This window comes from Gopherus flavomarginatus, chromosome 24, assembly GCF_025201925.1.
Source record: "Gopherus flavomarginatus isolate rGopFla2 chromosome 24, rGopFla2.mat.asm, whole genome shotgun sequence".
NCBI classification, from domain to species: domain Eukaryota; kingdom Metazoa; phylum Chordata; order Testudines; family Testudinidae; genus Gopherus; species Gopherus flavomarginatus.
Window position 1 is genome coordinate 5,992,647 of NC_066640.1, and position 26,506 is coordinate 6,019,152.

A 26,506-nucleotide genomic window follows, 5' to 3' on the forward strand; every position below is an offset into this window, starting at 1 on the left:
CTATGTTATACTTCTATACATCATCATCATGTTTTACACACGCAACTCAAAGGTGATTTAATCAAAATGCATCAAGCCACTGGACAGCAGGAAATAATTTTTTATCCAAATGCCTGCATAAAAGTTTCCCTGCCACTTCAGTTGCATTAATGAGCTTCTGTATTCCACCCCAGAACTGGCTGCAATTTCAGTGACAGCTAAAATGATCTCTTGAAAATGCTTTATAAAAACCTCATCTACCAATCTTAATAAAAGGCTGTAAGACTAGAAAGGTATTACAAAAATCAAAATTAACTTTTGTTTTGAAATTTTATTAGATCATCTTGACACAAAATTGTTACAGCAGCTTGTGGTCTTTCTTCGTAAGGGAATGTTGATAGCAAATAAATTCTTTAATATAACACATCAGACAGTTTCAAAGGTCTAGAATCACTGCACAGGATTCTTTAAGAGAAGATTCTACATGCTAAAGTGACAGTTTTCATCCATGAATTTTTTAATTCCCCCACCCCCACTAATTAAGGAACATTATTATCCTTTAAGACAATTGTAATATGTTCAGTTTCTAATACACAAACTGGCTAACCAAGGGAGGTTGAGCGTCATTATCAAACCAGACCATTTCACCAGCTCAGGAGCCTGCTGCAAAAGGATTCCGGCAGTACACAAGTGCAATCAGACAGCAGACATTGCTGGTCCTAGCAATAAAGCCGCAGCAGAGCCGTCAGAAAACGCCCTGACATGGGAAGAGTGTAAAGAGGCACAGTGTGTCTAACAAAAGGTAAGATCGGGATCGAGTTCTGATCTCACCCTTTGTCCCCAGTCTGTAGGGTTGTTATCAGTCTGCTGTGCAATACTGACATTTGTAGGAGGGGAGAAGTTGCCAAAAACTTAAGTGCAGACATTGTCCATGTCTTATCTCCTCCACCGGGGCCCTTTTGGTAGTAGCAATTGACAGTTCTTTACCCACAGCTCAAAGTAATAACCGTTCAGTGCATTCCAAGTCTGCTGGAAATAGAACAGCACAAGGAAGTTACAAATGAGAGATTTTGGAAAGTGATGCCAGTTAAGAGCACAGTCCTCATTGGTACAGAAAACTCCCTTTCCAGTCAGTGATTCCAGGTGAACTCTCAACAGCACAGAATGGAATTATTTTATCCTTTATACCCTCGTAGTAACTCGTACCACAAACACAAGTGTGTAGTGTTCTCCATCCAGTCCCGCTCTTCCCTCCTGCATGGCCCCAATTATACCTTGGCTGCTGGGACCTGGCTATGTCCGAATGTACCTTCATGAAAGCAGGGCCAGCACAATGCTCCAGGGATCAACTAAACACATTATCACTTCTCAACACTGATAATACAGGGACAAACATTTTGGAGCAGGAGGTATTTAGGTGACAATTTCTCCAAGCTGCTACTGGTCAACCTCATCTGATGAGCAAAATCATAAACAAAATAAAAAACCGGAACAAAAAACCTTTGGATTTCCAGTTTCTTTGCTACATTCTAACTTTTCAGGAATGTGAAATTTCAGTGGACTTTACAAAGCACGTCAGCAGAGATCACTTATGGGGAGATGTTTAATAGGCCTTGTTTTGGGGATGAACAGGAGCAGAGAGGACTAAGGAGTCAACGCTTCTCAGCCCATGTTTTAGCTGTCATTAACAGAAGGTAAGGCCCTAGGCAGCTACCATAAGCAGAAACCCAGGAATGTCCCAAACTCTTACCAGGTGCCTACTGATTAGCTCTTACGATATCAAGGAGGCTGATATTCGGGACCAAGTGAGCTTGAGAGGAGGAGGCGGCTGCCTTCAAGTCCAACACCAGCCTCTGCTAAAAACATACACCTACTAAAGCAGACATATTCCATTGACAAGGGCCAAGGCAACCTTCTACGTTAACAATGCTACTGGTAATGTTCTGCTCCATATGGGAGGCAGGTGTATTGGATTGCTGGGAACTGCTGAATAAATAACCCCTCAAACATGTCAGGATCTCATTGGGCCGGAAAGGGTTAACATCACAGTTGGTAAAAAGATTCCAAATAAAAAAGGTAACATACAGCCTTCAAATGTCTAAACTGCAAACAATGGTGGAGTTAACTGAAAAGCATGTGCCCCAGGATAGTACATGCGTACGAGGGAAAAACGAACACTTGGATCTGTTTGTCTTACACTTCGTCAAGTGCATCTCTTGTAGTTGCAATATTTATAAAGACTATTCAGCACTTTGATAATGTCTCTTTCATCTCATCCAGCAAGTTGCTCAGCAGGGTGGAATCATTACATTTTCCGTCAACGGATACTGAATTCTCTCCCTTTAAAAAAAGAGTCAGTCAGTCAGTCAACCCTTTCTTTAGTAAGGGCACAATTCTACTCCCAGCGGGAGCCCAGGCAGGCCCTAGGTCTGTTCTTTGGGAGGGTGATAGGCAGTGGTGGATTAGCCACTGAGCCAATGGGGCCTGTGCCCAGGGGCCTTGGCCAACTGGGGTGCCCTGGTCGCTGGGGAAGCCCCCGTGCCCCAACCCTGCGGCAGCAGCCCCAGGCGTGGGAATCCCTAGCGCCCCCAGACCCTGTCAGAAACAACAGGACAGGGGAAGCAGGGGAGGGGAGGGGAGGAGGAGAAAGGAGCAAAAGGGGTTGTGGGGATGCAGAATGAGGGGAGACCATGGGTGGAATGGGGGCGGAGCTGCAGGCAGAAGGGGTGTTCCGCCCCCCGCTTGCTCTAGCCCAGGGGCCCAGGAAACCTTAATTCGCCTCTTGTGATAGGATGTGCCCTGCACAACGGCACTGGCCCCCGTTCATTCAGTCACAGGACAGCATGAACAGAGGTTTGTCCATGTCAGCCCAGGCAGAGGGGGCTCACCAGGGTCACTCCCAAGCAGCTCTGCTGGCTGAATGAAGCCACCCTGAATCCCACCCTGTAAGATTTTTATGAACTGGGAATATTTCCACCTTTGCCTTAAAACTGTAAAAAGGCTCCCAGATAAGCTAGTTTCCACCTGACTGCGCCATTGCCGAACCGTATGGAGCACTCACCTTTTTTACCAGTAGGCAGACATGATGACCTTGGATAGAACGACTGTACATTGATGCACAAGAGTCAACTCGTTCCACAACTACAGAAGAAAGCAGTCATTTTTATTTAACAGGTTTTTCTACCTTCTCCTAAAAGAGTAAATACAGCCGCAGTCTGGGACCATACCGCTGACAGCAACCTGCCCCATGAGTTAAGGTGGTTGGATGTCAATTTGCTTGTTCACATTTTTGGGTTATTTGGGTTAATTGGAGTTTAATTATGATGTTGACTTCACAAAACTGACCTTCCTGCAGCAAAGAGCATATTTATCCAAAAGCTGTTAATTTAGCCTGACAAACACTCGCCATCTTAAAGCCAAGCAGCTTTGGTGAAGAAGTGCTGGGCACCAGGATGTGGTGAAGACATTCCACTTTAGTCTAGTCATTTAGAATTTGCAATTACTCCAAGATATAAAGCTAAATTCTTCCCATTCCAATTAAATGTAGTGCTGGTGATTGACAGCACTGGTGGCTGAAGTATTCTCTCCATAGAGCCAGCAGCACTGGCTCACTGAACTGGACAAACGGTTCAGGCTTTAATTAGTTCCTTCTGAGACAGGGATACACGTCTACTAACATGGGGCCAAGACTCCTTCCTCCAAATTGGCTTCACCTGGACTGAGTTTGAATCAATGATCTAGAGCTTAAGAGCATCTACCTTCCCTTGGCCAAGCTCGTCCCTTGCGTAGTAATTTCAGAACAAGAAACCCTGCAGCAGGTTCTGTGTTAGGAACTCACCTGAAAAATGATGATAAAAACAAATCTTTGCTAGTAGATGTTGGAAAGAAATGCTAATTCCATCTACTTTTATAGAACTCATGTGCAGATCACCCGACTCCAGCAGCTTGGCGAAAGCATCACTGCAAAAACATGAAGGAGGGATCATGGTATACACTTAGACTACAAGCCCATGCTAAGCTCTTTCGTGACCGCACCATGCGGCTTTAATGAGTCTAATCGTGCAGCAGCTCATATACAATTACGATCTAGCAGGAGACTCCGGTTTAGGAGTGGAACTGGGATCTAGCCTCCAGCTGTCTCAGGGTATCCCTATGATCTCTGAAACAGGGAGGAGGAGAAAAATATGCTGCTTATTCAGTGACCTACGTTTGCCAGCCCGTCACACACCACGATTCATGCTGTGTTGGGGTAAAGGGGGATGGAAGGACATATGTTTTAAGTAAGGAGTAGGTTACATTTTCCTCAGAACAGAAAAACTACAAATAGAAGCAACCATTGGCTGGGAAAATCAGGAACATGCTGCGCATCTGCAAAGCAGGCCCACAACCAAAGCTTCATGTGGGTGCCAATGCCGCGAGGTGCAGAGGGGATGTTGAAGCCCCTTCAGGTGGGACTTACCTATAGCAAGGTGTTGTGATCAAGTATGAAGCGCAACTGAAGTGCAATTTGAAATCTAGTTTTTCATGGGTTGAACCGTTATCGTTCTGCAACAAGTCAAAGGAAAGGAGATGAAGGGAAGCCTGGAGGCAGCAAGAGAGGGTGCCTACCCCAACCAACCACACAGAGGCATGGATGAGATTTCACTGACTCTCTCTCAGGTTAAGCATTCCATTAAGGCTCACGCCTGAAGGGCTAGCCGGGGACTGAGGGGTGGAGTTACTGCCACAATTAAGGAATTTGACTTTGGGCCACCCAGCGTATTAAGAGACATGAGCTTGGATTTGTCATCTATGCACGCAGAGTAGTTAAAGGACAGTTTAAACACAGTGAACCAGATGGATCTGGCCAAGTTTTAAACTCCACGTCCTGCTGAAATAAAAATTGAACAGACTGAATTTGGCCGATCACACTGTGATGGAGTTTCACAATTTGGGAAACAGCCTGAGAAGCAAACAAACATTTTCTATTCCCCATCCTAGGAAAAGGGTAGATCTGCAACAGAGCTTATAAAAATTGAAAATTGAGACCACAACGATGGCTCTCTCGGAGTTGGCCGTCTACTTGGATTTGGGACTGCAGCTTTATGTTCAAATACGTCACTAATGTGACTAATTGTTGCAATTACACTAGAAACAGCAGATTTTGAAAGGCCAGAGCTTGGTACTTAAACCTCTTAGCCAGCTCCACTCTTGCTCTCAGGATTACACCCAATTACAATCCATTTTTCCAGCCCTTAGAGCTATGGCACCTAGGTGTCAGTGTAGAACTGATCAGAGAAAGCTGAATCTCCTGCTCACCAGTGACATTGAGACTGACCTGCCCCCCCTCCAGGCAGATGTCTCCCTGTAGTGAGCCACTAGCTGACAAGCAGCGCAACCTGAAAACTGTCACACACTGCCAGGAGTGACACTGCAGGACATGCTCATTTTAGACTCAGGATGCTTTTTGTACATGTAAAACACTTCCCAGGTTGCACAATGGGCTGGTGTAGCAGAGGTGAAATGGTGCTTCAGAGACGCTCTAAAGCAGTGCCTTCTATCCATGTCAAGCTCCCTTACACAGGTCCAAAGGAAGGCAGAAGTAGAGAGTTTAAAGCTGCACTTACTTTCACTATAAAGGACAACGTTCCTTTTAGCTTCTGAGCCATAACAATGCTCTGAAGAGTAAACACAAACTGGGCTTCGTTAGAGATTCCTAGCATGAAGAGAGGAGAGAGTGGAGTGAGGACATAACTTGTGTCTCTTATTACGTGGCTAAGATTTTAATCATTAGCGTTCTGCAGCAGCACCGGACATAGGCATGGAGCATAAACAATGCCTGGTTCTGGACCCTGATTAAGGTTGGGATTTTCAAAGGAGCCTAAGGGGGTCATGCAGCCAACACACAGAAAATCAATAGAATTTGGTCACCTAATTCCTTTGAGTCACTGAAAAGTCCAGCCTAAAACCAACTACCACCATCAGCTGCTATCTGTTCAATGACCCCTCCTGGCAGGATATGTATTTCACAATGGCAACATACTGCTGCCAGTGTTATAACAGGATTCAGATACCGGTAATGGCATGACACTTACAAGCAACTTTCTTTTTTAAAAAAAAAAAAAGCACCACCAGCTGACATGTTTGTGAGGCTGCAGCCAAGGAAAGAAGTGCTGGGATGTGCCCTCCCTGGCAGCAGCCCCATAAACTTGCCTGCAGCTGGTGCTCAGGTCCTCCCAGTGCTTCCTTCTGGGGCTGCAGCCTGGCAAACCTACCTGTAGCTGGCACCACATAGGAGGCAAGAGGCTGCAGGCTGGGAGGGGAGGCTGTGGCAGGGCCACAGTAGGACTGCATCGCAGACACTGGAGCTGCATGGGATCTCTCCCTGCACTCTCCAGGCTGCACCCTGCTGGGAGACAGCACACAGGGAAGGATGCACTGGGACATGCTGAGCCCCGACCACCAGAGAATGCAGGAAGAAGTATGGTGCAGCCCCCATGTGCTCCCAGCATCCCTGCTCCCTACAGAAAGCCCCAGCATCTGGGCTGCAGCACCCAGGCCCGCAGCTACCCTACCCACAAGCAGGTTTACAGGGCTGCACCTAGGAAAGGTACATCCCAGAGCAGCAGCTTCCTTCCCTGACTGCTGCCTTGCAAACCTGCCTTTTGCCAATCCGTGACTGCCTGATAATAGCAACCTTTTGGCTGGCAACCAGAGTTAATAAGCAGAATCAACTGTCCTCTACAAGCTACTTTTACTTACATACATGTAATACTCCGCAGTGAAAGCACTTTATAAATATTAAATGTTAGAGAGATGTTCCTATTTCTCATGCTTAGCTGTTAAAAGAAAAATCCTCTACATACGCTTGCATGTTAACAGTAGGTAATAGTTTTACTCTCTTGCCCTTCAATAATGCTTTCCGTTCACCCATCTGAAAGCACTGTAGTGTCTCTAAGCCTCAAGACTCCTGTGAGGGAATTAACTCCCAATTTACCACAGGTGAAGCTGAGGCCCAATGCAGTTAAGTGTCTCAGAGCAGCCAAACCCTGTGAGCTTATCATGCATCTACAATCTTTGGTGTAAGTTTAAGGTCTGGATTCAGGTGATTAGGTGAGAATCTCAGCTTTCACAGTCACAGAGAAAAGCTTGAGAATGTGACCACAGTACAACCTAAAGGTTCAGCACGCAGAAAGCAAATAACCCCATACTATAAAAATATAGTAATTTTTAAGCCAAACGTCATTTTTGAGCATTTGGGGTGGGCAGCCCTGGTGACATCCAAAGTACATCAGTCTGTGGCAGAGCCAGGAAAAGAACATAGGTAGCCTGATTCCCAGTCCTATGTATTAGCTACTAGGTAGCACAGTCTACCATTACCTGTAAGTACAGTTACTGGAGAGTGGGTACATTTCCAATCAATCAATCAGAAGGTCTACCTAGAATGCAGACTAAGCAGCAGCACCACCAGATACAGCGGCAAAGCTACTTTCTGAAAAGTAGCTCAGTTAGATCTTCCCACATGAGGGCAGTGGGAGACTAGACATACTGAGACCCACAGACAGAGCTGTAGACTGGCCATACCAGGGGGCAGCTGGAATGGCACAGGTATCCCATCATGTACCGATGACCCTTCTGGCCGCAGCATTTTAGCGTTGAGAGAGTCCAGGACATTTAATTCCATGCTTTTCAGGAAGCTAGTACTCTTGTTTTCGAAGATCACGGAGACAGTGACTTGACTATCATTCTGGAGGTTTCCTTGAATGTCGTATGTCTGTGAATTAAGAAATCACAGGGACGCTTTAGAAGCTGCTGACAGTACACACTGACAGGCTTCAGAAAGCAGCGGATTGAACACCAGTTAGGGATTACACACATCACTACTGCTGGTCAGCTTGGAGGCTTCATTTAACTGCACTGCAGGACATTTAAGCAGTAGGATCTACCCAGACTTTTGTGCTGTTAACTAAAGGGACAGGGATGGATCTTGCTATGAACATCTGCCTGGTAGTTTCCAGCTGCTGGAATAGGGATGGTTCTCTAGTTAAATGCTGCTTATGCAAAACTGTTGCATCAGTAAGTTGTCCCAGGGCTCTCTCTCAAAAGTGCTCCGAAAATGAAAGAGGGAGGGAGGTTAGAGAGACACACTAACAACTGAGTTACTCACCATTTTAACGTATGAATTTTCAGCAAGAAGGCAGTAACTGGACATAGGCTGAAAAACAAGCAGGAAGTTATATAAAGAGCCGTGTGTCTGAAAGAGCACTCAGCTCTCCAAAGCAAGCAGACCTCACTCACAGGCACAATTCTGAACAGAGGGACATTTGCTTGCACTTAACTGCAATAGCTCTGCCAGAGTGAGAGAATATCTAAGTTCAAGTTTGAGTGTCAAAGGCAGCCAACTACTGGAGGCAGCACAGACACCTCTGTTTACATTTAAGGGTCTCCCAATATGAAGAAATTGATTGATTCCCTTGAACAAGGGAATAGGCTTAAATCAAAGCCTGAGGCCTTGTCTGGGCTTGCAGTGGCATACAGGGTGTGTACAGCTAAATGCCACAGTGAAAGACGCCTGGTGGGGGAGGCAGCAGTGAGCTGCTGGAGCCTTTCCTTGCTGCCTGCTGTGTCAGAGCATTTCCCTGTGGCAGTGGGACACTAAAAATAGCAGTGTAGACACGAGAGGCACTGTCTGGGCATCAGAGAGCCACGTAGGGTATACAGGGATCTGGTGTGTATGTATTCTACTCACCTAAGCAGTGCCTCACCGCCTACACTGTTATTGATACCTGTGCTGTCTGGGTGTGCAATGTCTGTACTCGATACGCTGCTGTGACTGCAGACCTACCCCGAGAGGCAAAGCAAACCAAGAGCTCACATGGATCATATCTGAAGAGGCAGAAATAGTAGTTGAAATAAGAGACAAGCCCAAAGGGCAGCCGTCTACCATGGGCTCACTGATTAACTCAACCAGCTCAGCAAAAGCCCCTCAAAAAGAGTGCTTAACACAGCCACTGTTGGCAACCAGCCCTAGAAATTGCTGCTTCATAACCACATGCCTCTGAGCAATCCTGAGCACCAAGGTTTTCAAGCCTAGTTTTTCTCTCCATTTCCAATGTGAAGTGAGTTCTCCAAGCAGCAAATGGGAAACATTTGCTTAGTTGAAACGTTCTCTAAGTCTGAGGAGGAAAGGACTTTCGGCTAGAACAGCGCCAGGGCACTGTTCCGTGGAGAGCTGGCTGGTCACATGATGGCTCCTCACTTTGCAGGAAGAGACAGCTAAATTCACTAAATCCTCTCCTAATTAATTATCCATAGAAGCAAATTCTGCAGTTGCCTTAAGGTCATTTGATGGGAGGGTCTATAAAACATGCTAAGATGCTGGGGAAATGGGTACAAGTGCGGCCCTGGTATAATGTAGCAAACACACCTCCCCCCTACTCTAAAGACACTAGAGCTGCCCAGCTCCTCACCGGTAGTGGTTCATCATCTAGCGTTCCATTCTGTACTGACTCTGCTGGTTCTTCCTCACTGTGATGATGCTTCTTCTTGGATTTCTTTTTGTCCTTGGATTTCTCCTCCTTCTCCTTCTTGTGCTTTTTCTTCCTATGCTTGGAGGATTTCTACCATGCAATGGAAACAAGCATCAGCAATGTGCTCTTAAAAACCACCAGCTTCCCTAGTAGTAATACTTCAACTCTAGGCTCCTGCTCTACACCTTAGTAATAATCCTCTTCTGGGTTCCCAGTGAGGACTGCTGCCTGCCTCCTAGTTGCAAATCCCTCAAACTCAAGGCAGTGTGGTATAAGCAGAGGTCTGAATCCTTAAACTGGAACATATGGCCGTGGGTGGAAGCTCAGGGTTGAACATGGTCAATTAATTACCCCTTTGCTATGAGGCATAACCCAGCCTCTAATGATTAGGGGTTCAGAGATCCCTAGGGGCAGGTTATCCTATCACTATACCTACAGAAAAGCTTCTTACACCTTCCTCTGAAGCAGTCATACTGGTCATTGTTGGTAGCAGGATACTGGACCAGATGGAGCAGTGGTCTGATCCAGTCTGATAGTACTTACGTTGAGATCACGACCACTGGTGTCAATTCTTTAAATCACTCACCTTTCCTTCATCGTCGTCCTCTTCTTGCTCTTCCTTCTTTGCATCTTCATTCTCCTCAGGTTCAGCTAGGACAGTGCTCCCCTCAGGCTCACTCTGGACAGGAAGCAATCAGAAGGGCTATGACACTAACTGAATGTAGATAACGCAAACAGTTAAGTCCTGGGTAGAATGGATCAATTACTGCTGTACTATCTTAGAGCTGTTATAAAAGGTCTGCTAACATGTTTGTTTCAGGGGTTTAGGACTTGGGACAAGACAGCTGCTCCAGGACAAGACACACAAGGTCTCATCCTAGAAACAACCCTGCTAAAAAACCCCATTCCTCTCCCTCCTTAAAGATGTCAGTTGAAAGTGTACCAGTAGGTTCCTTTTTTCAAACCTTCCCTATGTCTGAAGCCGTTACTATTTCTAGCTCTGATTCCACACTGCAAAGCAAGGCTTTGGCCAATAATCAAATGGCAAACTCTTCATGGCCTAGGACTGGTAGCCTCTCCCCCTGTTTTGTCTTGTTACTGCTAAGCTCTGGGGGACCTAGACACATCATGAACACTGCAATATCCCTAAAGAATGGAATGCAGTGAGGAAGGCATGTAACCCTCCTTCAAAACCCAGGTTTCCTTGATTTGCATGTTTCCAGACACACTCAGCTCGGTAAGTTAGTCTGAAAGGGTTAGCGACACGCTGTATACAACGCAGAGAGCTGACTCGGCATATCTCTTTATTTCCATGCATTTACAGGTGCTTTTCACAGCTACGGATCTCCCTTTGTAGTTGGGCTTGAAGCCTCACCCTGCAGAATAACTGTTAATTGGAAGGGACTAACTTCCACTGCCTTATAGCAAAGGGATCCTGGTAGGACCATCAGAAGGAGCTGGAGCCCTCATCTCTCTTTGCACTAACACTGGAGTTCATTTCAGAACTTTTAACTGTACTTTCAACCACAAGGAAAAGCTTTTTTTTTTGGGGGGGGGGGGGAGGGGGGGCCTGCTAACAGACCTACCTGTGTCTGTGTAATGGAGGAGGGAGGTGGGGCAGTGGAGAGCCAGAAATCCAAGTCTTCCTCCTGACACACACCAAAGCAAACAAACTTTTACCATTGCATTAACATTAGTCTGTGGATTTACGTTTTAACATTTGCACTATATTGCTTTCACATACAGCAAGTTGCGTGAAATGGAAGATGCTGCAATATGTGTAGAAATGGGGAGAACAGATGGCTCGGGGGCCTTAAAGCGAGCTCAGGACCTATTTAATCTCTAGCTCACACTTCAAACCTGGCCCTGGTTGGAAGTAACCGCAAGTCTATCATTTGATGGCTGTCATGAATTCAGCTGGTCAAGTCCACAGCTTCATAAAGCCACCAGGACAATTAGCTTTAAATAGCACCTTTGAACACAGTCTGAGCAGAGAGGCTAGGGACAAGTCAGTCTGCAGGCTGAAGTACCCTCTTATCCCAACAAGTGGTCTCTCTAGGCCATAGACCAGGGACACTGGCTGCAATATCTGGGGAAGCTTCTGCCACTGCTGTTCTCAACGTAAACTGGTCTGTGCAGAGAATATTTGAGTCTTCAGTGCAGCAGCCAACACAACTGGCCTCAACTTTTGCCAGCAGGAAATTCACTTAATCTTTTAAATAAAAAAGTGGAGTTCAAGTGGTGATTTTGCTGCTAAAGCAGCTCACTGTATTGGCATTTCTTCATTAGATCCGTGTTGGGGAGGAGTTTGGTGTGTTCTGTCAGGGGGCGAGTTTTGAAGGCTGTCAAGGCCAAGTAGCTGTTTACTTTTATTGTACTTGTAACTTGTGGCAGGGGCACCTAGGCAGGTGCTGCTTTTATTACTGTAGAAATCCAAGGAAGTGAAACAAAAGTAAAAATAATCAGCTGTGTCCCCCCTAGTACCAGCCACAACTGACCATTGACATGGAAATACCTGGCAGTATATGGCCTACAGCAGCACGTTTGAAACACTGGACATTTCTTAGACAATTACCTTTTTTCCTTCTTCAGTCACCTTTTTTTCTCTCTCTTTCTTCTTTTCTTTCTCTCTCTCTTTTTCTTTGTGTTTCTTTTCCTTCTTTTTGGGTTTCTTGCTCTTTTTTCCTACTAAGGGAGCTTCTGTGTCTGGCGATTTCAGGTTCTCAGCATTTCTGTGTCTCTGCACAGGTAGCTTCTCACTATCCGCTAAGGGTCTTAACAAAAGATGATTAGTTACCTTCCAGTGAAGGTAGTTTCCCTGTTGCACAGAGCACTTACTAGATTCCCAGATAAGTTTCTCCTCCCCTCCCCCTATACGCCCAAACCACTTCAAAAAAGATCATACAGAATTCTCCTAGGATCACATACAAAAAATCTCAATTGACCCACACTTCAGAATCCCAATAAAGGCTCATTTATGCAACCACACGGACTGTGCCTCCAGGCATTAGAAGTTAGATGAGCTGGCTACTGTGAGTGGTCAGCCCTGGGCACTTCAATACCCTTAAAAGATAGTGACGCACTTGCAGATTAAATAATGCTTACTGAAGAACTGAAAACACACAGAGCATTCATTATGTTGCAAACCTATAAAATTATCCTTGAGGAACCAATGAAGATGTAAAATAGGAGGAAACATTTGCAATAGAAATGTGACAAGACCAGCTATGAATTGTATCTTACGAAGTGATAGCCTGGCTCAAACAAATCCTCAGGACAAGGACTCAATGTTTCTTGTATTTGTATAGGTTGTGCTGTGAATCACAAGCCCCAGCATTAATATTAAAATGAGTTTGCACTGTAAACTGGAACACCCATATCACAACAGAACTGTGCCTAATAGTTTGGCTTTATATTCTATGCCCAGAGACAGTATGACAGTAACAGGGAAGCTAATGTCATATTTAAGGAGTGATAGTTAAGAGTTCATGGACTCAGACAACCAGTGCCGGCGGACAGTAGGGAGGCAGGGTGAGGGCAGCCAGCTTCTGCAGTGTTCCTGAGCATGCTAAGTACAAGTCAAGCAGAAAATCTGGAGTGGGGCGGCGCGGGACGGGGGGGAGAGAGTCGACTGTTACTTCGAAACACAGACACTGTAAAACACAATAGGATCATGTCTGATCAAGCAGTCAACAAATCTCAGTCTTAAAACAATTTCATGTGTAGTTGTATGGTGACAGAGGTCATGGCTCAAAGAAAACCAGTAAGGATGGGGGAGTCTCATTCATAATTTGGGGACTATGATTCTAATACATCCATGATTCTGGAGTAGTTCACACTGCTCACTGGTATCAACCAATCTTTCAAAGAAGACCATCTATTTAGTGAGATACTTTTACCTGGTAAAAGCAGCAAAGAATCCTGTGGCACCTTATAGACTAACAGACGTTTTGGAGCATGAGCTTTCATGGGTGAATACCCACTTCTTCAGATGCATGTGGTGGAAATATCCAGGGGCAGGTATATATATGCTAGCAAGCAAGCTAGAGATAACGAGGTCAGTTCAATCAGGGAGGATGAGGCCCTGTTCTAGCAGTTGAGGTGTGAAAACCAAGAGAGGAGAAACTGGTTCTGTAGTTGGCAAGCCATTCACAGTCTTTGTTCAATCCTGAGCTGATGGTGTCAAATTTGCAGATGAACTGAAGCTCAGCAGTTTAGGAATGGCAATATACAAAAACCTGTAGGAGAGCACTTCAACCTCCCTGGCCACACTATAGCAGACCTTAAAGTGGCCATCCTGCAGCAAAAAAACTTCAGGACCAGACTTCAAAGAGAAACTGCTGAGCTTCAGTTCATCTGCAAATTTGACACCATCAGCTCAGGATTGAACAAAGACTGTGAATGGCTTGCCAACTACAGAACCAGTTTCTCCTCTCTTGGTTTTCACACCTCAACTGCTAGAACAGGGCCTCATCCTCCCTGATTGAACTGACCTCGTTATCTCTAGCTTGCTTGCTAGCATATATATACCTGCCCCTGGATATTTCCACCACATGCATCTGAAGAAGTGGGTATTCACCCACGAAAGCTCATGCTCCAAAACGTCTGTTAGTCTATAAGGTGCCACAGGATTCTTTGCTGCTTTTACAGATCCAGACTAACACGGCTACCCCTCTGATTCTTACCTGGTAGGCTTCCCTGAAACCAGACTCTGTGTGCATGTGTGCGTGTGCATGTGCGTCACAGACATAGCAGTGCAAGCACAGGGAGAAAGAGAGGACAGAGATATGAGAAAACGTGACAGAAGAGCACAATGCCTGTGTGTGAATGGGAAGAGCATGAATAGAAATGGTGTGACGGCTCAATGAAACCTCCTGGAACACTCCATTTAGAAATAGCTCTGCTCAGTGTTTTCCACACTGGTCTGTTTAGCCTTTGCATGCAACCAACATCTTTCCTGTTAGGAATTCATTTCCTATTTATTCCTCCTGGAGTCAAACAGAAAGAAGACTACTTCTTAAAGAATTCATCTGTTTCTTCATGAAGTCTGTTCTCCCCCATTTTTTAATTGTCCGTAAGGGAAACGTAGACCAGGCTCTAAACAGAACAGCTATCAAGGTTCTGCAGGAGGTATCAGTTGGTCCTAAACCAGCAACTACAATGAATCCAATATCATGATTCTCCAGAACAGCAGAAAAACCTCCACAGGCAATATTTTAGAATTGGCCTCTGATGGTAGCTATTAAATGCCCTTTGGGGGTTTAAGATTTCCAGCAGGGCACATGAGGATCCCAGCATTCTACTGCTCCCAACTCAATGGGCTGGGATAGATTGGCTGGTGGAAGGAGCTGCCAGCCCCATCAGTTGATCTGCTCTCCAATAAAGCATTTTGAAGAGCTGCTGGGAAGAGACACAAAGGAAGGGCAACTGCTTAGTATATGTTCAGTTAATAAGTGTGTGACTCTCCCCATTTCTCATTCCTTCCAACACCCAAACAGGAATCCAGCCATGCTCTGAACTACTACTCATGGCAGAGCTGATTCACTACACTCCCTGCAGCAGGGCTCTGAAATCCCAGAAGAAACAAGCTACGTGTGTGTGTGTGGTAGTTTTCCGATGTGCACAGATTAGGCCAGGTGGCAGTTGGCTCAGGAATGGGTGAGGACTGATGGGCTTTGCCAGATTGGCCTTCGTATCTAGTGCAAGCAGAACCTAGACCCTATGGTAGGAGCTTTAATCACCATAATCTTTGTAGTCCTGCACTGACCTCCAAGACCTTATGTAATCTGGCTAACAGGCGAGAAAACCCACATATCACAGTTTTGTACTTACTTATCCAGATCGATATCAAGTGCCTTATACGGATCGTTGGGATCTTTGTCATCCTCATCACTGGGCAATGCATTCTAATTGGGTGGAGAGGAAAAAAAAGTGACTGTCCACTGAAGACATAAGCGGAGCACAGTTCTAGAACAGTCCCATCCCAAATTCAATCTCACTGGATTGATACAAGTGACACAGACCTCCTTACACAGTTAGACATGAGCAGTCACAAACTGTACAATTTAATCCAGCATTCAGGCATTCATCAGATGAATTCATAGTAGAACAACTATTTTTCATAAACCCCAGTATTTCAGTTTGGTTTTGATGGGAACGAAGACTACAGGCACAAGCAGGTACAACTAACTATATTAGCAGAAAGCCTGCTGACTGGGATGCAAGTTAAACTCAGAGTGAAGCAGTGAGGCATCATAAATGAAATAGCTCTGTGGGTAGCATTATTTCTACAGCAGACGTGTATTGTGGGTTTAATATCAGTTATTTGTTTTTCTATTGGGTCAACTGCAGCCTTTAGCTCTGTGCACCAATAAACTTCCCATCCCTTTAGCGGGAAGGTAAAGGTTTCACTGGGGAAGCAGCAGACGTTGCTATTCAACCAGCTTTGCAAAGAGAAGTCAGGACCCCCACATCACAATGACCCAGTAAGGCTGACATCAGAGTCTAATTTTTAATGGGAAATGGGGAACCTTAACATATGCCTTGGTGGGACACAAACAAGCCCCACAGTTCAGATTATGGAGTAAGCAACTGACCTCTGGCATCTCCTCCGTGATGATGTCCACGTGCTGGGCTGGGGCAATGTCCTCGTCGCTCTCTGTGTGCAGGGAGTTATGGCGGCGATGTTTGCCTTTCTTCTCTTTTTTCTGTTTTTTCTTTTTCTTGTCTTTCTCAAGCTTCTGTTTATGCCTCCGCTCCTCCTCCAGTTTCACATACTGGTCAGACATGGGCATTCCTGAACACATGAATGCAAGTTGCTCTCAGGTGAGAGTTGCTTACAGGTTGACCATCGCATTAGAAAGTTAGGAGTTAACACATTTATTTTGCCCCCCAACTTAGAATCCCAAAGGATCAAAGCCCCACACTACCCTTTCACTTCCCAGCTGTCCACAGTGACTTCAATAAAAGCCTCCTCCAACCAACTTCACATCCCTTTGCAAGCCAGTGGACAAAATTCTGCTCCCATTCTCATCCACAACTGTTGCTGACTTTATTTGGAGTTAGACGGATCAATGAAGGAAGAATCTGGCCTCGAGACTACTCTCAATCTGAATATTTGACAGCATTTTTCACATCCTTGGGAATCTCTTCATTAAATCCTAGAACATTAAGACTGTAAACCTGGTCTGAAAGAAGTCACTCACGCAAAGCTGCTGTGTATTTAGAAATTCTCTACCATGTGCTGCAGTTCAGCCATAGTTTTTCAGCTCTATATCCGCTTGCCATTCAGAAGCGGCCTACAGCTCAAATTCACTATCTCCAACCCATCAGCTCTGATCACAGCCTTTTGTCTCAGATATTAAATCGCAGAGCGTGGACATTCTGAAGATGAATGTTTCCTGACAGAATATTGGTTTGTTCTCATATTATGCAGTCAGCCTGTGTATTACACCTAATTGTAGGGTTATTTTATTATTTGTCTGAACTTTAACACTTAAAGGAAGGCTGCCCTTAGCACCATGGTTTCAAAAGGCATACAATCCTGCAGATTGTAAGTTTAATAGCACACTCAGAAGTGACAGGCAATGTGGAAACTCGACATTCAAGACTAAAGCTGTCTGCTTATCCTCTAGAACTGAGAGGAAGTTACTACTCTTTTGTTGTTGAATTATTAAATTCTTCATCTCCACTTTGAAACTGGTTTGGTCAATGTGCTTACCTGGAACTTTTAAGGGAACAGAAAGGTCAATCTGGACCACGGGTATATGCTCCACACCTGGAGTGTCTTGGTATTGCTGGGAAAATGGAAGATTTGATACATTAGCATTGACTCTACAATAGGAGAGCACACTGAGTTATTGTCCCTCATTTCAAAGCTTGATTAGGTACATCAGCCTATGCTGATGTTCAACCAAACAAGAAATCAATTCTGAGTTATTACATTTTGAGTATCTTCATCAGAAACATTTGAATATGTCTCCAAAGTAACAGTTTAACCTGTGAAGTGAACATTTCATAGGGCAGATTAAATAAAACCTCCTGAAAAACTATTTGGCTCACAGGTGCTAATCAAGTCACAATAGGTGCATATGAAATGTGATTGTTTTAACATTACTTGTTACAGCCAAGAAAAGCACTGAACTGATGGTGAAAATCATGTGAGGAAGTTTCTACTGCTTACCACCTCAGAGGTAAATGCTGAGGTCCAGGACATGGGAAATGGGGCAATGCAAAGCCCCAGCTCAGGGAGAAGTGGGGGAAAGAAAGAAGAGACAACAAATCAATTTAATTAACGCTCCTTTGATGCTTTTGGTCCAGAGAACAGACACATTGTGTGTGCATTCAAGCCAGCCAATCTGTTGAAGTTCACTGCTGCTGACCGCACCAGGTGCACTCATCTACCTCACCCTTCCTCTACGGCTCACGAAGCTCAGTTTCTGGCAATCTGCATACCTGCCATGTTGCCAAGTGTATTTACTGCATCATTTCAACAGAATGTCCGACTGCCTGCACAGGAATTTCGCGGGAGGGAGGAAAGGACTTTTGATAAAATTAATTATCCTGATCTACAAAGGAAAACATGTATCCAAATTATTAAGCCAGTGGATTCACTTGACTTATTTTATTTTGTGTTCTTTGCAGCTATTTACTCCACTTTTACTGGCTGCTCTTCAGAGCTGGATTCTGAATTCTAGGCTTTACTTAAGAAGTTTGTAAGATGATTCTCAACTTCTGTCTAAAGGGAACAATTACTGGTACAGCAGTTCCCAAACTGCAGCCTACTGGAGACCCATGGAACACTGGCTGCTCACACTGTGCTGACTGCTCCTGCCAGCTGATTCTAGTGGTTTTCGGGCTCTTCAACACAAAGTAGATCTATAAATAGCTGGAGACAAGGAGGAGTCAGTCCCAGCTGCCTCTAGACTAGAGCCCAGTGCTATATTAAAGCAACCAATTGGAGATGCCCTCAAGAACCAAAGCTACTAGCCAGAGAGTCCAGTGATTCAGAAGAGAAGGGGACATAGCATTTGAGCACTATGCCCACAAAGCAGTGGGAGTCAAGGATCAAGTGGGCAGGGTAGCATGCACACAGCAGGGGAGAAGGGAACCAAACCACAGTAAAGCATGAGAGAAGAGGAGGGAAAGAGGACCAAGTAAACACAAGAAGGGAACAAGAAAGGGGACCAGCCAAGGTGGAAGGGGCAGATCTGGAGACCAAAAGGAGATGCTAATTTAAAAATTGTGCATTAAAGATCACCAAACATTAAATATCGTCCTTATGATACTCTGCCATGGAAGCAATTGCTGCAGTTGCGACAACGATGTTAAGCTGTTAAAAGATCACAAATGGGGGAGAGGAAGTGGTTGGAGTGCTCCCAAAGAGAGGGAAGAGATCCACAAGACAGTTTATTAAGATGCGACTATGAAAGTCTGAGAGTCCTTGTACTGTTACATACATAGACAGCAAGAGAATTTTTTAACAAGCTAGACTTACCTTCTGTGGGGAAGGAGAGCTTTTAATATAAAATGGATTGTTTGCTTGTTCCTGTTTCCGGACTTCTCGGCGCTAAAAAAAGTATTTGTAGTTATAAATTTGAAGATTTTTCTCTGCTTTATTTCCAAACATTACGAAGTGTGTTCTTGCTGCATATTGGTAGCACTGCAAACAACTCAAGAGGCTCTGGGAAAATAACTGGGTTCTAAAGCTATCTAGTTCTCAAGTTGTGTAGTTGCAACAGATACTAGAAAACAGCTGATAGGGAGCACTAACCTAAAAATATTCCTGCCCTCTGTTCTTTGGCTTCTCCGCTAGGAGAGATGTAAACTTCCTGAAGGCAACAAGGTTTTGATGTCAGGTTGCTTCTATCCCTATTTTGCAGTTGTGGTGGGAAGAGGGAATTATTCGAGCCTAACAATTCTTGATCAAAATGGGAAAATGCCAGAAGCAGGGTGTTATAGGTATGACAGTTCTCAGCTGCACTGCAAATAGGAATTGTTAAGAGTTGGCAAATTCTGGACAGGTTTCAGAAGAGGCACCTTGGCGTCAACTCCTATTTAATCCCTGCATCTTCCTGTGGTACAAACAGCACACGTTGCAGGGATGGGTAGTGTGACAAAAGTATGTGTGTGCTCACACAGTTTTTGTGAAAAACATAGGTAACAAAGCCCAACACAGAACTGCCAATATTGATCATGTCTGCCTCTAACAGACTTCGTACAAAGTGACAAGCCTCAAAGTCAACTGCAAATTGAGGAGGGTTGCCCATCTACAGTAAATAAAACCCACAATCCTATTTCAATTGAGTGACTCTCTACTGGGTAGAGTGACCAGGCATTTCCTTCAACAATTATTTATTTATTTATTTATTTTTAAGTCTGTCCATCTTCCTGAGAGAGGTCAGTACTATAACTGCAGAGCTTACTGGTTAGATTTTTTGGAAGAGCTCAGCACTCTGAACTTGGGCTAAGTTTGGAAGAGATCTCAGCTCCCATTTAGACACAAAAGTAAGCAGCTAGCCTTTCAGAAGAGCTCTGCACAGTGGTTGCTGAGTCCTTTGGAAAATCTGTTCCAAAAAAACCTTTGCTCTCAGCTCGGGAGAGAAAGGCAGCATGGACCAAGACAATATTATAATAAGAAGTATGGATCTGCATGCAGGCTCTGGAGCAGTTTGCCACGCTTAAACAGTTGAATGCAATGACTTCTATCCTTATTCGCTTTATAAGATGTTCCCAAGTGGGGAGAAAGGCATAGCTCCCATCTATGTTATGCAGCTATGGCAACATTTCCAACTTCTCTAATGATGCGGCTATACCATTTTATAACACTTTTTAAATACATAAACTGTATTTTTATGTTCACTTACCCTGGCCAATTCTTCCTCATCAATCTCTGGCTGTCTATGTCTGGAATGCCTTTGCTCCTCATCATGGAAAATTGTTTTGGGTTTTTCATCTTCGGACTCGCTATCTGATGGAGGCTCATTGATCCAAGCATCAAGGTCCAAACTGGCAACAATTGCAACAATTATAGACGCAAACTCTAAGGTCAGAGTATATTTACTTACAACACAGAGCTTTGTCCACATGCGTGCAGTGTTTCCAGCCATTCAGAGTTAGCTTTACTATTGGAATTATTTAACAGTTTTATTTATTTAAGCATTTGCAGACATGTAGGAAGGCATATTCCCATTTTCTAAGAGCTTACAATTAAAAGACTGTAGGGGGTAAATCTTACCCTTCCGGAACTGGGACTTTTTTCTGTGCTTTAGGAGCTACTGGGTTCAGTTCGCCTGCAAAGAGGGCTATCACTTCCTCGGCTACAGGCACCTCTTTTATTTGTAGCTTCTGAATGTATTTAATCAGTTGCAAAATGCAAGAAGCCTGGAAAACCAAATACAAAAAATGGTTTAAGAACTAGTGTCAATGCACTGACAGTCATTGAACCAGAAAATAGAGTAAACAGCTGCAGTAAGATATAGCATTTTATAAATTTTATAGACATCCTTGAAGCTACAGAGACGGGCAGAGGAGGATTACAGGAGGCACTGTGGGCTGCTGGATTAGAGCAGGGGTTTGGGAGTCAGGACTCCTTACCCAGCTCTCCCACAGACTCACTATGTGACCTTGGGCATATAACCCAAACTGTGCCTCCGCCTCCCCATCTGTAACATAGGGACAATGCTTACCCACTCTTACTGAACACTCAGATGCTAGGATGAAACGCATCGTGGGCGGGATTTTCAGAAGCTTCCAGAGGAGCTCCCAGTCCTATACATAAAGTAATGTTGATACCTCAAGAATACATTTAACACTACATACAAATTAGAATAACTCTTGGTGTGCAGGTCACTAAATACTGAGCCTCAAAGGGATTTTTTTTTTCTACATTGTCTACTCTTTCTTACTATGATTTCATGGCTTAGTTGGCAAAACTGACTGTACTGGTTATAAATGTCAGAGGATTTTTTTAAAAGCACGTTTCATTATGCACATAATTTTCACTTACTTTGTTTAATCTATACTCTATGCCCTCTGCTCCTCCAATAAACTGTAGATAATGGCCTTTCACTCCCTTCACCTTGATTCAGTTGGGGCTGTTTAACAGTCCTCACTGAGAGTCTGGTTGGGGAGTGCAGCTTAGTCATCATGGTCACAACCCCTGACTACCAATGGGTTGTTGGGAGGGGAGTCCAAGTCCTCCCACTCCAACCCAGGGCCTTGGCAACCAAGGCTGTCCTCCCTGGGCCTCTTCCTCTCACCCTCCCCCACCCCAGTTTACTCCAAGGCTTTCCCCTGGTGGAGAAATCCAAACCAAAATAAGAAAGAGGTAGTTACCAATGTCCAAGGTCCACTGGATACTTCTCTCTCTGGTTGTCTCTGGGATGGGTCCTCCCTTTCCCCAGGGAGGGCCCCTTTGGACAGGCAGCTATGTCAGAGCTTTTAGGCTTCTCTCCTCTCTGCACTGCTGGAGCCAGAGGCTGCAGGTCTGCTATCCAAATGAGCTAATTCCCTGCCTTTTAATTCCTCCAGCCCATAGAGTATTTGCTGCATGTGGGTTGGCTGATCCCAAAATAATCCCTTAACCCCTTGTTGCCCAGTGTGGGGTTCGTACATCCCATCAGAGGCTGCGAGAGTTTTTAGAACGCTGACTGATAAACCACTTCAGGCATCAAAAATTGTAGCAATTCTTTCTGGAACACGCAGTAATGCAGTGTTTGCAACAGTCACCTCTTTACAAACTGCCTGCTATGAAGAGTTGCCCTCCAAAGGTGTTCAGAAAGGGTGATAAGTGTGGCATGGTATGAAATCACAGAGACTGACGCTGCTCAATATGCGAACACAAACATAGTATTTATAGATTTAGATCTCTGCAGGACTGGATTGGGCTGTAACTGCATATTATTTATGTGTCTTTTACTGGACCAACTTCTGCTGGAAGGTACAAGCTTCTGAGATACACAGAGCTCTCCCTCAGGCCTCAAAACGCTTGTACCTTCCACCAACAAAAGTTGGTCCAATAAAAGATACTACTTCATCCACCTTGTGTGTCTCATATCCTGGGACCAACATTGCTACAACTATTTATATAGACTGAGTTCGGTCTAATGGTTAAAGCACAGGATTGCGAGTTAGATTTGGACTCTGCCACAGTCCTGCTGTGCGAACGATCTTGGGCAAGTCATTCAATCTCCCCATGTCTCAGTATCCACATCTATAAAATAAGAATTGTTTACGCACCTGCATCACTGAGGTGTGCAAGATACATAATGCCAGCAGAGATCTCGTATGACAGGTATTTATATAAAATACATGCATGACCCATGCAAGATGATGATAATTCATTATCACAAATTAAACCAATAGTAGAGGTTTAAAGATTGTTTTGACAAAACCAAAGATAGTTTTGCTCCCTTACCCTCTCTTGTACTTCTAGATCGGCACTCTGTACAAACTGAGGCAAACGGTCGATCATCAGCTGGGTAATTTCCTGGGCTGCTTCTTTCTCCCCAGCTTGCTCCTTCTGCTGTAGGATGGATGCATAAAGCTTTACCATGTTCTGGACATAAACTGCCTGGATGTGGCCTGGTAGAGTGGTAACTTTGGGCCTCAGCATTGCTTCTAAGGTCTGGTTTGATTCTTCAAGGTGACTGAAAGACATTGAACGGACGCAGATGAAGGCAGAAAGAGAGTGGCGTCAATTTAAGAAGCTTGACAGTTCACCAAGTTTCATATAAATCTACAAAAACTGTTTAGACGTTACAAAAATTTCAGCAGAACTCTGTGTTGGCCTAGCTCTATTCCCAGTCAGATAGCAGCATTTTTTTTCCCCCACACAAAACCAACAAGGAGTCCGGTGGCATCTTAAAGACTAACAATTTTTTTGGACATAAGCTTTTGTGGGTAAAAAACCCATTTTTACCCACAAAAGCTAGTCTTTAAGGTGCCACCGGACGCCTCGTTGTTTTTGTGGATACAGACTAACATGTCTACCCCTCTGATTTTTGTTTCAGACTCATCACTAAGGCTATGATTCAGTCATGGGTATTTTTACAACAAACAAAAAAAACCACAGCCTGTGACCTGTCCATGACCTTTACTATAAATACCTCTGACTAAATCTTAGCTGGGAGGCCTCTGAGGTGCTGCTGCTCTGGGTGGCCTCTGGGGCCAGCCAGCAGGGGCCACACCCATGGCCCATCGCACCGGCCACTGCTCCGACAGTCCCCGGGGCCAGCAGTCCCACGGGCCGCTTCAGCTGGTCCCGGTGCCAGCTGCTTAGGTGGCCCTGGGGTCAGCCACACTGGCCACTGCAGAAGTGACGGAACCCAGGATTTCTAGAGAGACACATGCAGCCTTACTCATGACTGCCTTCACAACCAGAAGGGATGGAATATTTGGGTGAAATCCTGGTTCCTATTTAAAATCAATGGGAAATTTGCCAGACTTCTGTGGGACCCAGATTTCACTATCTATTCTAAATGAAATTTTAGATCCTGAGGAAAGTATAAGGATGTGTAAGAAATCCATTCCTGTCAATCTTGTAGGTGACATAAGGGCTTCCCTTTTCATTAACTATCCTTCATCTTTGCTTGTTTTGACTGGCTGATGGTCTGCTTTTAGTCCAGTACTGTTTTAATCTGTATTATGACCCAAGTTTTTGGAGATGAGCACAAGAGAAAAAAATAGGACAGCAATATATATACACATCAAGTCCATAAGTGCTTGAGATCTGCAATTTTTTTTAAACAGTCCCAGATTACATTTATAATCTTATGTAAGCAATACTACTTATGGTTCAACTCTGCAGAAGGGGCATTTTAGGTTCCATTTCAGTGATATCTATTAAAAGCGTGCTCACTTTTTTTTTTTAAATAAACATTCACTCTGCAGACTCAGTCTAGGATCCAACAGTAAAGCTATTTTTTTCCCCCATCTTATAAGTCACCAGTAACCAAGGTTTGGTTATACCTGTGCATATCTATTAAATAGAATGAAACTTAGTAAGCGATACTATTAATGAATAAGAAAAAACAGAATCCAGCTCTCACACAGCCGGTTTTTGTGGGTCAAGTTACATTTTCCTATTTAAAAATAGAGTCTCTTCCCACTGCTGTGTGGTAGACTTGCACGAAAAGGAGAAGCTGGCTGACTCTGTAGGGGAAATTATACATAAAATTCTGTCATATGCAGAAAGTTATCAAACTGAACAGGAAAGTGTTCTCTATTACCTCTTATGCCTCTGAGATTTGAGTTGACTGTATCCATTTAAATCAGACTAAGAATTATTTAGTTAACACCACCTTTCCCAGTGAACATGCATGCTGCCTCTGCTACGTCGCTTATACCCATATCCATCGCTTACTTTCTCGGCTGATATGGATGCAAGGGACACGGACTAGCCCAACAGCTTTTCAAATGCAGTAGCCATCTTAGGTAGGAACAGCTGCAGTAGTCTGAGGAAAGCAGTGGTCACTCTGAAATACTGCTTTGTTAACTTTATGGTTCATGTTCTGAGCTTCCATCACCCAAGACACCTTCACTTTCGAGTGACAGGAGTCTCAATCTGCAAACATTCTGCTTTTCACCTTTCAAAAGTGATTTAAAAACTCTCCTTTTGCACTTACTCTGAGAACTCCCCACAAATCCAGGCAGCAGCATAAAGCACCTCACAGATGCCGTTCCTCTGAGTGTTGCTGGCTATCAGATGGGCATTGTCCAGGAGCATAGCCATCTGGGAAACAGCAAACTTACGAATGGCTTTAACCCTGATAGCTACATCCAGCATCTGAGCTGCTATAAGGTGACCGTGCCGAGTACCTTCCAACCGGGTCAGTTCCACCAGGATGCTTATGTACCTACAGGAGATGAAAGTGATACAATTTTAATAGCAGGGAAGCAGATGGTGCCATCACTACTTATTTCAGAGTCTAGATGCAAAAGTACTGACCATTCAAAGTTTGTGATGTATTGGTAGTTGGATTGACTACATATGTCTATAATTTTGGTCAGCAATTCATCTCTGTATGTCGTCCCTTCTGCTTTGTCCACGTGAATCATCAGTTTCTTCACTATCTCCATCAAGTTCTTTTTGGACACCTGTTTTAAGAGTGAAATGAGACATGAGCCACAGACAGGTAATGCAGACTTACCGCCAGGTCTTTCCCATTTCATAAAAGCTGAGGAAAATAGTAGATACTTATTAGATGTACCTGTATTTGTTTGTGGGTGAGACAGGTATTAAGAACACAGAGAGATACTAACAATATCTCTGGCTCTGGACTGCTGTACAATTTAGCTGCAGTCAGAGACTGAATGTATGTGTTGGGGCACGTCTCAATAGCATTTGTGCCAGTTTAATGACCGGACACCTGTCATTGGACACTTGATCTAGCAGAAGTTTATCTGCATAAGCCCAGGACTGAACTTGGTAAGACCCTGACCACTAGATCAGAATAATGTTAATCCATAACTGCAAGGATACTATGGGGATATGTTATGGATATCATAAAAATCACATTTTAAATCTGAGGCTAAACCCATACATTTTAAGAGCCTTTTTAATTTTCAGTATTTTCCCAATGACTGCTCATTCTGATTTCTACCCCTTAAAGTGCATTAGAGGCAGAAGTGTGACGATGTAAACATGATACTACTATTTTAACAGATCTGCCCCATGCATGTACGCAGAGTCACATTTGACAATCAAAATCTGGCTATTACTTTTCACTTCCATTAGCAATACTAATCCAATACAGCTCTGCAATACTGAGCCATAACAGAACTCAGAATTAGTATTACAGTATGGCAATGGCACAGATATCTGAAGAGAAACAGTTGATTTTTCAGCTTCTGGTTGCAGTTTGCCATGTCGACGACTTGAAAAGACTATTTTATCCTTGTAAACTGAGCAAGTTTGATAGACTTATGAAAACACCCCTCCGACCCAAAAAACAATGCTAACTTTATACACCACTTATCAGAGAATAACTGCACTTTAACTTGCTCTGGGAACCTAA

The 26,506-nt window shown here is 44.2% G+C and overlaps 1 protein-coding gene across 1 annotated transcript in view; it reads right to left on the bottom strand.

Annotated features, from left to right (window-relative positions):
- Positions 1-290: 290 nt before the first annotated feature.
- AP3D1 (adaptor related protein complex 3 subunit delta 1) overlaps positions 291-26,506 on the bottom strand; it is a 70,094-nt gene continuing 43,878 nt past the window's right edge. Inside the window, exons 13-32 of the mRNA XM_050934469.1 lie at positions 25,438-25,586; positions 25,115-25,345; positions 22,906-23,137; positions 20,725-20,870; positions 20,354-20,495; positions 18,985-19,056; positions 17,209-17,284; positions 16,085-16,284; positions 15,321-15,394; positions 12,064-12,262; positions 11,075-11,137; positions 10,075-10,167; positions 9,429-9,578; positions 8,126-8,173; positions 7,543-7,732; positions 5,586-5,674; positions 4,439-4,524; positions 3,818-3,939; positions 3,041-3,120; positions 291-2,319 (exon numbers count right to left, since the gene is read on the bottom strand). Coding sequence (XP_050790426.1) covers positions 2,224-2,319; positions 3,041-3,120; positions 3,818-3,939; positions 4,439-4,524; positions 5,586-5,674; positions 7,543-7,732; positions 8,126-8,173; positions 9,429-9,578; positions 10,075-10,167; positions 11,075-11,137; positions 12,064-12,262; positions 15,321-15,394; positions 16,085-16,284; positions 17,209-17,284; positions 18,985-19,056; positions 20,354-20,495; positions 20,725-20,870; positions 22,906-23,137; positions 25,115-25,345; positions 25,438-25,586 — 2,538 coding nt within the window. The 3' untranslated portion in view covers positions 291-2,223. The remainder of the gene's footprint in view (positions 2,320-3,040; positions 3,121-3,817; positions 3,940-4,438; positions 4,525-5,585; positions 5,675-7,542; positions 7,733-8,125; positions 8,174-9,428; positions 9,579-10,074; positions 10,168-11,074; positions 11,138-12,063; positions 12,263-15,320; positions 15,395-16,084; positions 16,285-17,208; positions 17,285-18,984; positions 19,057-20,353; positions 20,496-20,724; positions 20,871-22,905; positions 23,138-25,114; positions 25,346-25,437; positions 25,587-26,506) is intronic.